This window comes from Alosa sapidissima, chromosome 11 (genome assembly GCF_018492685.1).
Source record: "Alosa sapidissima isolate fAloSap1 chromosome 11, fAloSap1.pri, whole genome shotgun sequence".
Classification (NCBI taxonomy): domain Eukaryota; kingdom Metazoa; phylum Chordata; class Actinopteri; order Clupeiformes; family Clupeidae; genus Alosa; species Alosa sapidissima.
In genome coordinates this window covers 10,518,232-10,535,205 of record NC_055967.1, presented here as the reverse complement: position 1 = coordinate 10,535,205, position 16,974 = coordinate 10,518,232, and the positions used below count along the sequence as shown (strand labels likewise).

Below are 16,974 nucleotides of genomic sequence, written 5' to 3'. Positions count from 1 at the left end.
GACCTAGGAAGAGGACATGGAGGTGAAGAAGTAGGAGGAAGAGGAGGAGGACACGGAGGTGAAGAAGCGAGAGGGAGAGGACGAAAAGGACAAGGAGGTGAAGTTAGAGGAAGAGGACAAGGAGAGTACGAGGAGGGGGAAGAGAACATCACTGAGAACAAAAGTATGACCTCAAACTGACATAGCCTACCTAGTGCACAGAGAAAGCAAAAGCCAGATGTGTTTTTTATTCATACCATTAGTGTGTAGTTGGCACATTGTGTGCTTATTATTGTGATGGCTTGTTTTTACTGTTTGATACGAAAACACAATTTTTACGAAGGTGTGAAGAGTTAAGCAAGGTGTGTTAGCTTTTGCAAGAGAACTACAATGTTTTGCTGAATTAGTATAAGGTTCTCCTATTTGTGTGTAGAGCTTTGCAAAAACAGCCAATAAAATGTGCTTAAGCAATCAGAAAAAATTGTAAATACTTTCAAACATTCATTCAGCTGTCACCCGAGTCATTCCTCCACAACAAATAAATTATGTAACACATACAAGAGCGGGCCAACACATTATAGTGTGCCTCTACTGTTGCAATGATGAGGTTGTATAGTCTTTTCATATGGGATGACCATGGTGGTCTGTGCCTCCTGGTGCTCAAAGCAAAGTGTCTGAGTAACTGTTCTGCTCTTGAGGCTACCCATCTTGCGCATGGTGTGCTAGCCATTACTGGAGCGCTTGGTGGTCTTGGAGGGCAGCCAACTGAACTTGTAGGGTTCCCGTGGTGATAGCACATCAAGGTCCAGCTGCCGCTGCTCCTTCTCGCTGTCCACCGTACGGTAGCCCAGCAGGGACATGGCGCCTTTGCAGACCTCTTGGATGCGCCGCACCTTCTCGTAGGGCACGGTAGTCCGCCAGGCACGCGACACGTCTTCAGCGTTGCGCGAGGTGATCTGGAAAGACTCCTTTCTGGTGCCCTTGCCTTTGCCATGTGTGATGCGGAAGATCCAGTCCTGCAGCTGTTGCGTCATTTCCAAGCCCGTGAAGCGGTAGATGGCCTCCACCTGTGCGAGCGTGTCACGCGCCAGATCCTCATAGCGCACCATCTTGTAGCGACCGCGCAGGAAGTCAGGCGGCTTGAGCAGCGCCGTCTCGTGCATGCGTACGTGGCTGCGGCACACCTCCTGCATGACACGGTACTGCGCCTCGAGCCCCTTGCCATCACCTTGCTCCAGCACCACCGCGTTGTCGCGGTAGAACGAGCTGGCCGACTGGTCGCGCGAGCGCCACACGGCCCGCGGGTCCCGCACCAGGTGCACGATGCGCAGGTCGAGTGACGGGTCGCGCAGCAGCGGGTAGAGCGACTCCAGCTCGAACAGGCGCACCTCCTTGAGCACCACATGCGAGTAGCTGCGGCACGCCTCCTCGGCCTTTGCCAGGCCCCGACTGTCGCAGTGCTTCTGGCACTCCGTCTGGTTGCTGAAAGCGTTGCGCGGCGTGAGCGTGCACGCTGGTGGCGAGCACAGTGCCCGGCTGTGGCTCCACATGAACAGCCTCGACACATTGCGCTCCGGCGGCATGTAGGAATCCATGACGGACAGGTCGCACTGCAGCACCTGGTGCAGCAGGTCGCGCACGCCCATTCGCAAGCTCCGCGCCCCGCGCCCCAGCGTCATCCACACGTGCCACGCCGGCTCCATTAGGTAGAAGACGGACGGGTGCTGGCTGAACACCTGGCCCAGGAAGGACGAGCCGGATCGCCACGACGACAGCAGTAACACATGGACCTTGCGCTGCGCTGGAGGCGAGGGGGTGCTCGTTGGGGACTGGTGGCGGTACCAGCCAAACATCACCACCATGGTGATCAGCTGCAGGAGTACCAGAGTTACCAGGGCTGGTGGGGCAAGTCTGGGACGCATTGTGGTGGGACTGCCTTTCTATCTTTCAGAGAGAGAGAGAGAGAGAGAGAGAGAGAGAGAGAGAGAGAGAGAGGAGGAAGTGAGGAGGGAAATGTGGGAGAAACAAGGTCAGTAGAGAAAACAATGAATAACACAGAGACAAAAAAAAGCGGAGAAGGACAAAAATGGTGGACGGGAGAGCATGTATGCAAGAGAGAGGCAAAATAAAAAAAAAAACGCCATTTAGTCTAATAGTTTGCACATGTGCGCTGGAATTCCCTCTCCTCCCCTATAGAACTGTTGCATATGGCCAAGTCATCCATGGAGCCGCTTGATTTACAGTACCTCAGAAACACAGCTGCAGAGCATTCTATAGGAAGCATTGTACAACCCACTGGTTCTCATACATGAAATTTAGTAGCGCAATGTACTTAAACTGTTCGGGAGCCCTGGTCTGTGCTCCTATCGTCCACAAAGACCAGCAACATTACAAGATAAATTCACACAATGGTCCCTATTGTAATGACCTGTGGCCTGTAGATGGCAGTGACACAAACCAATTGGTGTCTTCTCTCTATGAGGTTGATAGAGGATGTGTGTATAAGGAAAAACATTTTCACTTTTTTTTTTTTTTTTTTTTTTAACTGTTGGACGTATTGTCGGACGTAACAACATTAATAACATTCAAACTGTAAAGAGGTGTCCATGTCCAAACTGACAAAATCAAGTCACCAAGGCACATGCCAGTATTATGAAAGAAGAGAGATGTGACTGGTAACACTAACAGTGTCAAATTCTCCCAGGGCAGTCGGCAGTCCAGTTTGTTCAAGGGGACTACATGTTTACTCCTTACAGCAGGCAACTAATAATGTATGGTGAGAAGAAGCTGGTCTATTTAGGCAATCCCTGTCCACGTTAGTTTATCAAGCATATGGTAATGTGCATTCTAATTAGACAAGAGGCAAGCCCATACAAGCCTTTGTGCTTTCATAGTGGAAAAGAACTGCTTTAAGAGTTTCTGAGTGAGGGGACAGTGTGTTCTTCCATTCCTTCAGCATACTGTGCAGACTTATTAATTTCTTCATGAAAAAAATAAATAAATAAAAAGGCTTTTGGCTGTTGGACTGCCTCCTCTCCCAGTGTCCCACTCTCTTTCAATGAGAACTCCTAACTTTTTTGTCTATCATAAACTTTAAGACCGAAGAAATACTTCCACTCTCCGAGACTTCTCTCTCGTGAGTGTATAGCCCACTCATCAGGGTCTCTCCTTGTACTCACAGTCTCAAGTAAACAAATACTCAACAGATTCCATCCAATTCAAACATACCCATTTCACTTGCTACATTCTCCAAGCCCCCATCTCCTGTCACTGCTGACTGTGAATGCTATGGACTCTAAGAGAGGCAAAACCATGTTTCTATTATCATGTTGCCTCACAATATTCTCTATAGGCCATACATACTCAAGCTTCCCAAAGTGTTGTCTGGATATTGAAAACAACCTCTAGGATCTACTGACCTAGAGGCAATGGAAAAAGAGAATTAGTTTAATTAGGCTTATCAATAATTTGTATTGGATTTTATGATTGTACCCTCAATATGGTGATTTATGGGGTCACGTTTAAGGAGAGGACACACATTTCATAAGTTGGTACGTTAATAATGGCAATAGTTCATTTCGCGTTTTTCCAGGGCACTGTCGTCTGTATGTCGCCTCTAAATAATTTCCATTGACTTTCAATTCCCTATCCATTTCATTGACGTTGAGGGTTTTTCATTTTTAACATTACCATTAAACTAGGCATATCGAGTTCAGCGAGCTCTGTCCGCTTAACGGTCGATGGCAACAGTGAAGTAGCCTACCCATGACTTACCTTATTGCGCGTCCTTTTGGGTCCGTAGAATGGAAACAAAGTAACTAGTGTTGTATGGACCAGTAGAAACACGGCTCAGAAATACATTTTCATTGCTCAGCTCCTCCAAAAGTTTATAAGGAATAGCTTTGAGACGTGGCCATAAGCAGCGACTGACAATGAAGTGGGCGGGGGACGTTGCTTACAAGTGTGAAGGGAGGGGGGAATGTGGCTGGCAGAGAGAAAAAACTGTAGCTTAATGAACCACACGTGGCAATGTTTTAATGCGTGATTATTTTGTAGATTGCCTGATATCCAAATGATTGGAGTTTCTAGCACTAGTGTGATGATAAAAAAAGAAAAATAATGAACAGCATGTTTTAGCCTATTTGTAATTACACATTTATTTTTCACAGGACAGGGGAAGAGTCAGATGTAAACTGACATGAACTGGTATCATCAATGAGACATTTTTTGGGGGGATAAATCACAAATAAAATATGACACCACATTGTAGAAAACTGAAATAGGCTACAACTGTTTCCATAAACATGTCTGTGCGTTATTATGAAAAGATTATAAAGGCCAGCCATTGGGTGACCCCCCCCCCCCATATCGAGTTGCACCCCCACAAAAGCTCAGAAATATCTAGTGTTAAGCCACATCAATTAATATGCATTGAAGTGAGTGTCAACTAACTATAGCTATGGACTATAAAATGCAGTTTATATGTTAGCCAGAGTCAACAAATGACTCTTGGGTCAAAGTGAAATAAATTACCTGTGCCCATATCTCACATTACACTGGTTAATTTCATATAGCTTTTGCTTGCAACAACTCATTACCAGATCAACATAGTTCTGTAACAAAACAGGCCATGGTAACAGGAAAACTTTGAAACATCCTGTCCATTGTATTTCACTTCCTGTGTTTGCTCATAACTGGAATCATCATGTGGAACCAATGCACACCGAGAGGTGATGTGGAGAACCCATGGCCACTTAACATTTCATCTATTGCACTCTCCTTCTTTTTGGTTTTGCATGGGGTAGAGTACTTGGCTGGACTGCAGTGGATACAACTGACTGTGAGCTGGACTTAGAGAATTGGCTGCCAGGCTGTATGAGGTCATTCTGTTGAGGAGAAAGAGGAACAGTGTGCGCTTGTGTCTTGGGACAGGGCTTAGAACATTTGTATTTTGTGAGCCTGCATTCATTTGGTTGGTGTGGCTGATTGCCACCTTTTAATTGTGGGAAGACTTCAGAGGAAGAGTGGAACAAACACTGCATCTGTGACTGCTCCTTTCTCATGACCAACAAACTACTGTAAGCAGAGAAATGCATTTTACATTAACACTTATTCATTTAGCAAAAACTCTTTTAACTTGTCACTTACACGTGATGAACTACATTCAGCCTACTCTGCAATACCAAACATTAGCAACAAGTACTATTTACAAATACTGTACAGTTGTGTTCAAATAAATAACAATGTGTTACAAAAAGTGAATAAAGGGTAAAATCATTTTAATAGTTTTTTTATGTACATATTTCAAACATAAAGGCAACATTCCACATTCAACACCTATGAACAGGTATTTTCTATTGGCAGTTGAGTTGCTGCAGCCAGCAGCTAAAGCTCTGGGGGCATGAACATAGGTCTCATGAACATGACCCCAGAGTGTAGCTCTGTAGCTGCCTGAAAGCTCTAACTGTTGGCTGCAGCAACTCGAACTAGGTGAAACCGATTGTTTTAGTTTTTTTTTTCGTACCAACAGTACTTGGTGACCTTAAGAAATGGAGATCTATGTGAAAAATAGCTGGATTTCTCCTTTAACAGCAACAAAGGTTCTCCACTCTGGTCGATTCTGGGCTGTTTTCTGGACACCTTCCCATGTCAGGTTTCATTTCCTCTTCTACTGTGCGCCGCCAGGTGTTCTTGGGTCATCATTTCTTTCCTCTCCCTTCAGGTGTCCAGCGAAGGGCTTTTCTTGGGATGCGGTCTTGCTCTCTTCTCAGACCATGTCCAATCCAGTTCCAGCGCCTCTTTGTTATAACACTATCCATGCTGTCTTGTTGGCATCTAGTCAGTAGATCTTTGTTGGATATCTCATAGACTTTTTGGTGGATAGCACACAACTCTGATATATCCTCAGTTTTGTCTTTGTTCTATATTGCTGTGACTTCCATGTTTTTCAACATTCTGAACGCATTCCTGGCTTTATTGAAAAAAATTGTTTTTTATGTCATTGTGTGCACCCCATCAAATCTTACAGTATTGCCAAGGTAGGTGAACTCCTTTGTTGTTTTTAGAGCTTCTCCGTACACAAGGATTGGTGGTGGATCTTTGACGTTTAGTGCCATCACTTCCGATTTTCTCTGATTTATTTTCAGGCCACCTTGCTTTGCAAAGCAGCTGAGACAGGATGTCTTCTCTTGCATGTGTTGGTGATTGTGTGAGACTGGAGCTAGAGGGTCCATCTTATACCTCTTCCTTTTTCAGGGTCATGTACATGTAAAAGCCCATAAGAAAAGTCATAAAACGTGCGGGGGCAGGACTGATCAAACTAAATGTTTGCAGACAAAATTCTGAAAAATGCTTAATAAAGAAATTACTTCCTAGTGAAGGGATTTGTGGTCAAGCAACTTGACAATATGGTCTACCCTTGTAATGAGAAAGAACAACCCAAAATACGATACATTTATAGAAACACATTTAATGTACCAAAATTAAAACTCACCTATACACACACACCTATATACAAAAATATGATTAGAATAACAGTATTTCTCACTGAAGCTGAACACACTGATCTCCTATTCGATAATGAATGGTCCTCTCACACCCAAACACATAATCATTTGATCGGGACTGTAAAATATGTAGCCATCTTCAGGCCCTGTGCTGTTTCAACGGGAGAATAGGCACAGTGGGCAACACCTGGTTCTGGAAGACAAAGTCTTGGATGCGGCGGAAGACCCACAGGAAGATAAGCAACACACTGACATACTGGATCCACGCAAACTTAATCATCTCCCAGAAGCCTGGACGGTAAGTAAGGGCTCAGAATTAAAGAACATACAAATAGTCTGTTTAAGCGTATAACTCATTCTTTCATGCTGTCGTCTTTCTTTCTCAACAAAGAAAGAAAGTCTCCCAGCTGGGAGTATCACATGACTTAAAGAAAACTGTCTATCAGGTTGCAAGAAGGCACAAGAATCTGGTTTCATCTTTCATCTGTTGTATTGAGACTTTTTTTTAAAACAGCAAGCAAAAGATAGTATCAAGACAAGATAATCCTTATACAATGTCATAGCATGTAGGATGGACTCAACTGAAAGTCTCTGATGAAAAATGAGGAAGTAATAATAGCATTATTCAGTACAGAGCCCGACCATAGGCACTGAAAAAATGTTAAACAGAACATAAAACCCGTTCTCCTTCTTAAAGGAGAATTCCGGAGAATTCCGGATTCCCAGGTATGATAAGGGATCAGATTCCAAAAATAATTCAGTGGAAATGCATGATTCTCGCCGCTCGACTTATCGTGACTAAATTCAAGATGGCTGCAAACGCTAAACTTCGTGAAGATACTGTCGTCTTGTAAGTAAACTACCATCGTCTTGTAAGTAAACTACCAGTGCTTTTTCAAAGTTCTCAATGTCTCGTTTTAAATGTCAGGGCCTTCAGTAGTCTACCAATGAAGTGTGGAGATACATTGAGCCTCGTAAATGGTGTAAAACAGTGATTTATTTGCATGGCTAGCCCGATGCCGAAGCACCACCATGGAAAAAGCTGTTGGTAGCATCGGCTAACTAGCGCCAGATTTTGGAGTGCAGGGGACAAGCCGAGATGGGCTATGAGACATACGTTCACACTCGGTATCATGTTTCAATACACTTTAGGTCAATATCACACCGGAATTCTCCTTTAAGAATAAAACCGCTTTAATAAATATGCTAGTTCATAAGCTCAATGGTGTTTTATGCCTCCAACGTCGTCTTCCAGGCAACACTGCCACCACTGACTTAGGCACCTAATTTTAAACCTAACCCTAACCTTAACCCATGCCTAACCCTAGTGCAGGGGTCACCAAATGGCGGACCGTGGTCCGAGTCCGGACCGTGACGTGATCCTATCCGGACCTGGACCATAATAGCCTAATTTACATTTTCACGTAAGATTTCAAAGCTGCGCTAAATGTTTCGTTGGTTAGGATAACAGCATTTACTTCAGGACCTTCAGGAACCATCATTTCGCTTGCTGCTACTCAGCCAGTGAAATCTGTGAATTCTGATAAAGTCGAGTCAGTGAGTAAAGTAGCCTACTATGGGGAAGAGACTGAAACGAGCGAGGAGAGGAGACGGGACGAGAAACAATCAGATGGATATCTAAGTTAACGATAAGTAAGTTATTTTCAAATCATCGATTGCTCAAAGAGGAGAAAGCAAGACAGCGAGAACAGAGCTTTATATAGCGATATGGGGGGCATTACCACGCAAAACTGTCCCGTCCGTAACGCCAACTAAATATGGATGTGACAGTTTTGCGCGGAATTGCCCTGGACCTCTTCTATATATTCTATAGCAAGCATAGGGTAGGCTAGGCCGTTTCAACAGTGAACTGAGACCACAGAATATTTTACGATTTAAGAAGGCAATATGATTGATCCACCACAATCTAGTTAAGCCTACATGCATTCACTGCCGAACAACGTGATGTTCCTGGGTTTCCAGGATTTCGGGTCAACATAAAAAAAAACTAAAAAAATCAAATTAAACTTGCTGATTAATGGGTTCAAGGAACCATCTGTGGAATATCCATCCTTGTCTCAGCTCAAATTTTATTTTAAGTTCACGTTAAGATCATAAAAATAGCCAAGGCTACTCAGTTTTTCTCCCCAATTACTCTTATCTTGCCTTATTTCTCCTCATTTCGAATGTTGCCTTTTAGGCTACTTATTTTATTTCACATTAAACATTAGGCCTAGGCCTACAATCTTCTATTTTTTTGAATTTCCCCTTGGGGATCAATAAAGTATCTATCTATCTCTCTCTCTCTCGGGTCCATCCATCCATCCAAATATTATATATATATATATATTGTACATACATACAGCGGGGAAAATAAGTATTGAACACGTCAACATTTTTTTCAGTAAGTATACTTCCAGTGAGGCTATTCGCATGAAATTTTCACCAGACATTAGTATTAACTTAGGTAATCCATCCACACATATTAAAAAATCCAAACATTAATATCCATAAGTAGAGTTACGAGTAAAAAAGTGGAATGGCACAGGAAAAAAGTATTGAACACGCTAAGAAAAAGCAGTACACAAAGGCAAGGAATGGCAAGGAACAAGCTGGAATCTATAAGTAGTTAGAGAGTAATTATCCCTCCTATCTGTGCGAATTAATATAAGCTGGCTTAGTACATACTGATGGACTATAAAAAGGTTTTTCGTTACCAAGGTGTCACACAAAAAACATTTCATGATGGGTTAAAGCAAAAAGCTCTCGCAAGACCTTTGCAACCTTATTGTTGCAAAACTTATCAATGGAACTAGTTACAGATGTATTTCAAAACTTTAGAATCATTCAATACAGTAAGCAGTATTGGAGCCATTATCTGCAAGTGGAAGGAACATCACTGCATCATTAACCGGCCATGCACAGGATCTCCATGCAAGATTTCGAACCAGGAAGTCAGAAGGATTGTCAGAAGAGTAGGCCAAGAGCTAAGGACCACTTGGAGAAAGCTCCAGAAAGACTTGGATGCAGCAGGTACAATTATTACAGAGAAAATCATAGGTAATGCACTCCACCGCCATGGCCTCTATGCACACTCACCCCGCATGACTATTACTGAAGAAAAACATGTCGAAGCTCGTTGAAAGTTTGCTACACAACATTTGGACAAGCCTATGAAATACTGATAGAATGTATTCTGGTCAGGCGAGAGCAAAATTTAAATTTTTGGATGTCATACTACACACCATATTTGGAGGAGAAATGGCACTGTGCATCACCCTAAAAATACCATACCAACAGTGAGGTTTGCAGGTGGTGGTATCATGGTGTTTTTCATCTCATGGTACTGGCGGACTTCTTACAGTTGAAGGAATGATGAATGGAGCCCTTTTGTTCCGGGAGAACCTTGCCATTCACCAGGATGATGAGGATGAGACATGGCTAGACCTTCCAGCAAGACAATGATCCAAAGCATTCAGCAAAGGAAACTCAGAGAAAGGAAATCAAGGCCCTGACTTCAATCCAATTAAATAGTTTAGGAAGTTAACTAAAGATTAGGATTTACAAGAGGGACCCCTAGAATCTTCAATATTAAAAGACTATCTGTTTAAAAAAATGGGCCAAAATCATACCGGAATACTGCGACTGATTAGTTTCGTCATACAGGAAATGCCTTGAAGCTGTCATTTCAAATAAAAAGAAATGAAAGAAATTTCAGCAAGCGTGTTCAATACTTTTTTCCTGCGTCATTCTACTTTATTACACATAACTCAATTTATGGACTTTAATGTTTGGATTTTTTTATATGGGTGGATTATCTGAGTTAATACTAATGTCTGATGAAAATTTCATGCAAATAGCCTCATTGGATTCATCCTTACTGGAAAAAAATTTGACGTGTTCAATACTTATTTTCCCCGCTGTATATACATAGCCTAAACACGCACGTTAAACATTATGATGCTCCGGATCTTTGCTTGAGGAAATTTTCCGTAACTGGACCTCGCTGAAGATTAATTGAATACCCCTGCCCTAGTGCCTTCCAGGCAGCGCTGCCTTGAAGACAACGTTGGGGGCATAAAACACCAAGATGAAGTTCATAATGGAATGTGTTAAAAACCATGCAAGTTCCATTATGAACTAGCATATTTATTAAAGCGTTTTTATTCCGTACACCATCTGAACACTGCAGCCCTCCAGCCCCTCCCCCCTTGGTTTAAACTGTTGCACAACATAAACCCTGTCCATTCTGAAGTCACTCACTGCCATAAAAGGATATCTGATGACCTCCACAGGATAGCGCACCTCTGCACTAATCCTGAAGGGAGCTCCAGCAGCTCGACCCACTGTCCAAACTGGACTTGTGCAGGAGAAAACAGTGGTCACTAAAGAGAGTACAGGATATGAGGAGAGAAATACATGAGGTTAAGTGTAAGATGAGTGAATGAAAACCTCTCAGATGTGTAAAAATGAAGTCCAAGTGAAGGAAGATTGGGTGGGGGGGGGGGGGGGCTACAGCTGCATTTAAAGATAACTAGTGCAGTGCCCATTCAAAACATGTTATTCCTATAAAACCTGTTGCCCATTTACATGCCCACTGCTAGGCCCGCTTTAAAAATAGGGTGATAGGTAACTAAGCGATCATCTAAGCATACTGAATATTAAGGATGTAACGATACGATCAACTCACAATTTGAGAAAAAGTTTGGACGTTGTGTAAAATGCAAATAAAAACAGAATTTGATAATAAAAATGGACATAGACAACATATCAAATGTTGAAAATGAAAATTTGGACTATGGAAATATATGTTAATTTTGAATTTAATCCAGCAACATGTTTCAAAAAAAGTTGGGACGGGAGCATGTTTACCACTGTGCTGCTTCACCTCTTCATTTAACAAAATTCTGAATTTTTGTCCCATTAATCCCAAATATAGGATTTCAGTTGCTCAACAGTATGGGGTATTCTTAGTCATGTTTTTCATTCCATTATGCACCTAATTTGACAAATTTGGACGGCAGACAGGCCATCTTAGCACCTGGACTCTTCCTCTATGGAGAAATACTATTTAAATATGTGCAGAATTCATTTTGGCATTGCTTTCCTGAAATATTCAAGGTCGTCCCTGGAAAAGACATTGCCTGGATGGCAGTATATGTTGCTCAAAACCCGTATACATCATTCAGAATTGATTGTGCTTTGCCAAATGTGCAAGATGCCCATGCTGTAGGCACTTAGGCTCCTCCACACCGTCATAGATGTTGGGTTTCGAACTGAGCACTAAAACAAGTTGGATAGGTTGGATACTTGGATAGGCCCTCTCCTCTTAAGCCCAGATGAGTCTATGATTTCCAAAAAGAATGGCAAACTTTGATTGGTCTAACCACAGGACCTTTTTTCACGTTACCTCAGTCAATTTTAAACAAGCTCAGGCCCAGATAAGAGGGTGGTATTTTCTGTATCATGTCTCAATACAATTTTAGCTGTTACAATGTTGGCTGCAGTTTTTGAATTGATATTAAACTGTGCACATAGACAATGGTTATCAGAGGTTTTCCTGAGCCCATACAATGACAGGTCTGGAAACAGGTCTGGTATTGATGCAATGCCATCGGAGGTCCAAAAGACCACGGCCATCCAATGTGTTTTTTAGCTCTTTCCTTTGTTTGCAAAGACTTCTCTGGATTCTCTGAATGTTTTAATACTATTATGTCCTGTAGATGATTAACTCCCCAAATACTTCACAATTTCATGTTAAGAAGCATTAAAATGTCATTGTTTCATCATTTGTGCACATAAGTTTACACAGAGTGATAAATACCCCTACATCTTTACTTCTAAGAGTCCCTGTCTCTCTGGGGTGCTCTTTTTCATACCCAATCGTGTTGCCACTTACCCTAATTAGTTGCGAAACATTCTTCCCTTTTTTTTCTTTATCATTTCACAACTTTTCCAGCATTTTATTACCCAGTCCCAACTTTTTTTGAAACATGTTGCTGGTATCAAATTCGAAATTAGCATATATTTTCCACAAAAGTCAAATTTGTCATTTTCAACATTTGATATGTTGTCTGTGTCCTTTTTGCAACTAAATATGAGTTTACGAGATTTGCAGATTATTACATTCTGTTTTTATTCACGTTTTACACAATGTCCCAACTTTTTCCGTTTTGGGGTTGTACTTATTTTTGTTCCACTCTGTAGGAGGACATTTTAACCTTTCATATCTGTGTGCAAGAAAACCATATATGTGTGTTACAGAAATTGGGATGATGAGATGTTTAGCATTTGCAACATCGTTTCTCAAAGTGATTGGGCCTACGTGCTGGTTTGTTAAGATAGAGGGGGCCCTGAGATGGAGCTGCCATCTTCACCAAGGAGGTTGGCGCCTTCATGTTTGTTAGGTCAAAGTTTGGGTAAATGTCACTGATGTTGGTTGTTAATGGACACATCCTTGTGTACAATGTTGGACGAGGTTGGGTGATGCGGTCAGTAAATATTTGACATGCCACAAAGGTGAGATGTAAGCTTTGACAAGTCCTAGAAGAAGTGCGCCTTTTCTCTGTATCTTTAGACTGCGCTTGTTAGTGACAGGGTAGGTCTCCGGTACCGTGAATAAAGCTCTCTGAGATTTCTAACTGACTGCTAACTCTGCCTGAGAAATGTTTTGAACAATCTAGTTCATCTAGCATGAAATGAACTAGCATGAAATGAACTAGAAATTGTATTTTGATAAAACACACCCGCACACACACATTAAAACACACACACATGCAGGCAAGCAGGCACACACACACAAACCCCATTACCCCCACATACACACTTACAAGCGAACACAAACACACACACACACACACACACACAAGGTCTATTCTTCTATTGCTGCATTAACAATATCCTACAGCTACTGTAACTTCATTATTCCTATTGTTCCTATTATTTGCTTATGCTTTGGATAAAAGTAAATCTGATTACGAGTTGAACTGACAACGGAATCTGGTCATTTTGTACAGTTTGCAGGTTACACGTGAACTTAACCTAAGCATGGTGTTTCAAGATGCCACAATGCTCTGCATAAAAATGAGCACATAAGTTCAAATTCATGCATGGCATTGAATGATTTATTTGTAAAAAAAAAAAAAAAAACAATATATGGAAGGGGTTATGCCCTGTATGTATTGTCTTTAACATTAAAATCTAGTAATTTTGCACTGGAAATGTAATTGTGGAGACAAATTATATTTTGCTAATGTGTCAGTAACTGCATGAAGACAATAAAAACATTTTTGGTGAAAGCAAGCCGATGACTATTAGTCAATATTTCTTGATTTGCCATTCAGATCAGAAATGGCTAGTTGTCCATGGCTAGTTGTACTGAGCATCTTGCAAGAAACTGATAATATTTCTAATGTTTTGAAACATGCAAATGTTCCACACCAAGTTCCAAGTTTCTAAATTAAAAAATAAAACTTTTATTTTTTAATTTGTTTCTTATTATCTAGACTTATTCCTATAACAATACATAGATTTTGTTCATATCATTCATCCCTAAGCAATGCCAACTGAAAAAAGCATATATACTGTATATATATATTTTAAATGGTATACATCAAAGTGTGATTCATGTTTCAGATTATCGCACAATATGAAAAAAAATCTGACAAAAATGTACTTACAGTTTCTTTTCTGGTATGCCCCAATGATTTTGACCAAATCATAGCTGCTAGCAAAGGGACTACTGCCATCAATGACTGATGTCTAGGGCAAAAAAAAGTTTCTGTTCATACAGAGGAAAAGATGGTTTATAATGCTAGTTAAGGGCCTCACATGCATGCATGAGAAATAAGACATCTAAGTTCACAGGATATGATGAACATGACACAAGCTAACCTATGTTGTTTTCAACACAAACCATGCCAGCAGCAAACCTTAACAGAGCAAAGGAACTGAAATACTGAATGAAGTTACCTACAACACAGACAGTAAGTGAGGCTGTGCAGCAGAGATGGCTAATAAGAGAGGAGGAAAGTGACTTTCTGTTCTAACTCAAAACAGACAAAACTCAAGAAAGCTCATTCAAGGATGCCAGGCATGGTTGTGACTTCACAATGCCACCCATGTGCTATCTGAGGGACACGGTCAGTTGGGTGTGTCTGCATTCTGAGAGCTCACATTGTAAGTCGTGTGGAGGCCACGGTGAGGGAGCGGAATTCGCTGCTCCAAGCGCAGATCTCCACTGACAAAGAGCTCAGATCCTGGAACAGGGGAGGAGTGCTGCACATATGCCAGTGTCTGCATGACAACAGTGGACATTCTCTACAAAAAGGAAAGAGGGATAGGGGGATTGACACAAGTACTTCAATGGATATAATGAAACAGAATGCTGGACAAGTGTGGGTGCACAAAGTGGTCATACAAAGAGCTGGTAGGAGAAGGTGAGAAGCAGCTGGATGCTGTAGATCTGCTCCTCAGGTGAGAGAGGAAGCTCCAGATGGAGATTCAACTGGTCTAACTTCCCATCTTGATTCTGATCCTCCTCTCTAGCCTACAATTTGAACAGAAATACATGAATCATAGACTCTCACATGAACTGAGTTTCCAAAGTCCCCTTGTTGAAGCACAAACAATGACAGCTGCAAGGTGCTACATAGTGGTCAGAACAGTTTTTTGTATGAATCACTAAACAAGATGGAGCAAGTAGGCGCTTACCGAAACCATGGGGATTCGCAGGTTGCTTCCTAATAAATTATTTAAATGTGCATATGTGCTCCAAGCAACGTAGTCGCCCTTTGTACTGGTTGCAGTTACCAGAAGCATCTGATACTGAAATCTGATAACAGGTTGCTCTTCGTACGTACTGCGCTTCAACCAGAATCCTGCACAGAATGTCCAGTTAGATGGTGACTTCACTCAGATTCAAATGATCTTATGACTAACGATGGTCTACCTAAAAACAACTTCATGATAAAGGAGGGCAATGATATCTTATTCGACTAATGATTTTACCTTGACTTCTGTAGGCCACCAGGAGAGGAGAAATGTAGGTAAGACACAGAACAGCTATAGCAAACAACGTGGCTTTTGTGCATACGCTAGTTTTGTATCGAATTAACGCCGGGTGAGAGTATACTTCATAGAAGCCCATGGCTACAAAATTAAGTAAAACTTTTATTTCAAAGATGCAAATGCAACGTTTTATAACAAAGGCAGCAGTCTTGTAAAGCTAGCCAGACTGACAAACAACTTTAGCTAACTGGCTAGTGCCATGTAACGTTAGCTAACTAGAATCTAACTGTTCTATGCTGTGTGGATGCTACGACTAACGCTGGCTCAAGACCTAACACAATCAATCTAGACTAAAGTTAGTGATGTTTTCTACCATTTCCTGACAGGTTCGCTAAGTGAAAAGTTTTGAAGTTGCCATTAAGAAACAAGAATATTCCTTAGTTTACTAGCAAAAGCTAAAGTTAACGTTCTGTCTAGACGTCGCCGCGTTTATCCCCTACTTCCTGTAGATAGGCGTCTTAACGTTACCATGGCTGCGATTATCCATAGAAACAAGCTCTCCACTCCCACGGGTGGGCAGCGTCACATTTACATTCCAATAAATATCAGCTATGTGAAATTATTTGAAAATGGTTTGACACTGGATCTTTAATTCCACGATTTACCATTTCGGTTTGAGCCGTAATTTGAGGTGTGTAACATTATCATTATACCAGTATGAGCACTTGGCTGAAAACAACAACAACATTATTTCAGTATTTAGACTACACTACACTGCGCTAATGTAAATCATATAGAGGGATGTAATACGGTCCGTGTAACGCTTTGCAGTGCTATGTTCTATTTGCAGAATTCACATGAAAAAATATAAAAATAGGCTTAAAAATCCGTTATCCATTCTTTAGGACGGCACAGTAAATGGGTTATTGTTGCTTATTTTGATTTTCAATTGAGCACAGTTACGGTTTTCTGTTCAGAAGTTAAAAATTGAAATGATGCGTCAATTTTCTAATTTTCCTTTTTTGCCCTTGTGGTTGGACTGAACCACGAACACCGGGGGGAGAACACCATCTAGCTGGGCCAGGCCGGGGGGAGAACAGCATCTAGCTGGGCCAGGCTAGATGGTGGAAGGGAGCGCCGCCTGAAGTTGTTTGTGATTTTGACTCATTACTTTAGAGATGAATGACAAACTTTTTGGGAGAAGGCACGTTAAACATAAGCCTATGTTGAACATATCTACAGTAGCCTATATTTGAATACCATGGCCATAGCAAATAATTCCCCAAAGCAGAATGCTTTGCCATCGACGTCAGTCTTGGCTATACCGGACTATACAGGCTACCCCGAGCACTGTTTGACATGGTATTTTTGCTTATTTAACGCTTTACGCTAGACTAGGTTTCATTAGGCTAAACGAAGACACAACGGTGAGCCTAATTTATCCGTTTATCCATTTATTAATTTCAACAGCAAATAGCCT

General features: G+C 41.6%; 3 protein-coding genes across 5 annotated transcripts in view; 1 reads left to right on the top strand and 2 right to left on the bottom strand.

The window, feature by feature from the left end:
- Nucleotides 1-467: 467 nt before the first annotated feature.
- chst6 (carbohydrate sulfotransferase 6) lies at nucleotides 468-3,939 on the bottom strand. 2 transcript variants are annotated; one of them, XM_042110479.1, is made up of 2 exons: nucleotides 3,754-3,939; nucleotides 468-1,923 (listed from the first exon to the last, which is right to left on the bottom strand). In XM_042110479.1, exon 2 carries the CDS (start codon nucleotides 1,899-1,901, stop codon nucleotides 702-704), a length of 1,200 nt encoding a protein of 399 aa, XP_041966413.1. In that variant the 5' UTR covers nucleotides 1,902-1,923; nucleotides 3,754-3,939; the 3' UTR covers nucleotides 468-701. The 2 variants fall into 2 exon arrangements, with proteins under 2 accessions (XP_041966413.1, XP_041966412.1); XM_042110478.1 differs by having other exon boundaries at nucleotides 468-1,919.
- A 1,098-nt stretch (nucleotides 3,940-5,037) lies between these two features.
- On the bottom strand, nucleotides 5,038-16,097 carry tmem231 (transmembrane protein 231). 2 transcript variants are annotated; one of them, XM_042110645.1, is made up of 7 exons: nucleotides 15,495-16,097; nucleotides 15,198-15,364; nucleotides 14,905-15,033; nucleotides 14,661-14,804; nucleotides 14,165-14,246; nucleotides 10,749-10,870; nucleotides 5,038-5,055 (listed from the first exon to the last, which is right to left on the bottom strand). In XM_042110645.1, exons 1-7 carry the CDS (start codon nucleotides 15,631-15,633, stop codon nucleotides 5,053-5,055), a joined length of 786 nt encoding a protein of 261 aa, XP_041966579.1. In that variant the 5' UTR covers nucleotides 15,634-16,097; the 3' UTR covers nucleotides 5,038-5,052. The 2 variants fall into 2 exon arrangements, with proteins under 2 accessions (XP_041966579.1, XP_041966578.1); XM_042110644.1 differs by lacking the exon at nucleotides 5,038-5,055 and adding an exon at nucleotides 6,433-6,787 and having other exon boundaries at nucleotides 10,765-10,870; nucleotides 15,495-16,060.
- Nucleotides 15,382-16,974, top strand: part of gabarapl2 (GABA(A) receptor-associated protein like 2) — a 37,076-nt gene continuing 35,483 nt past the window's right edge. The window contains exon 1 of the mRNA XM_042110646.1: nucleotides 15,382-15,532. Coding sequence (XP_041966580.1) covers nucleotides 15,466-15,532 — 67 coding nt within the window. The 5' untranslated portion in view covers nucleotides 15,382-15,465. The remainder of the gene's footprint in view (nucleotides 15,533-16,974) is intronic.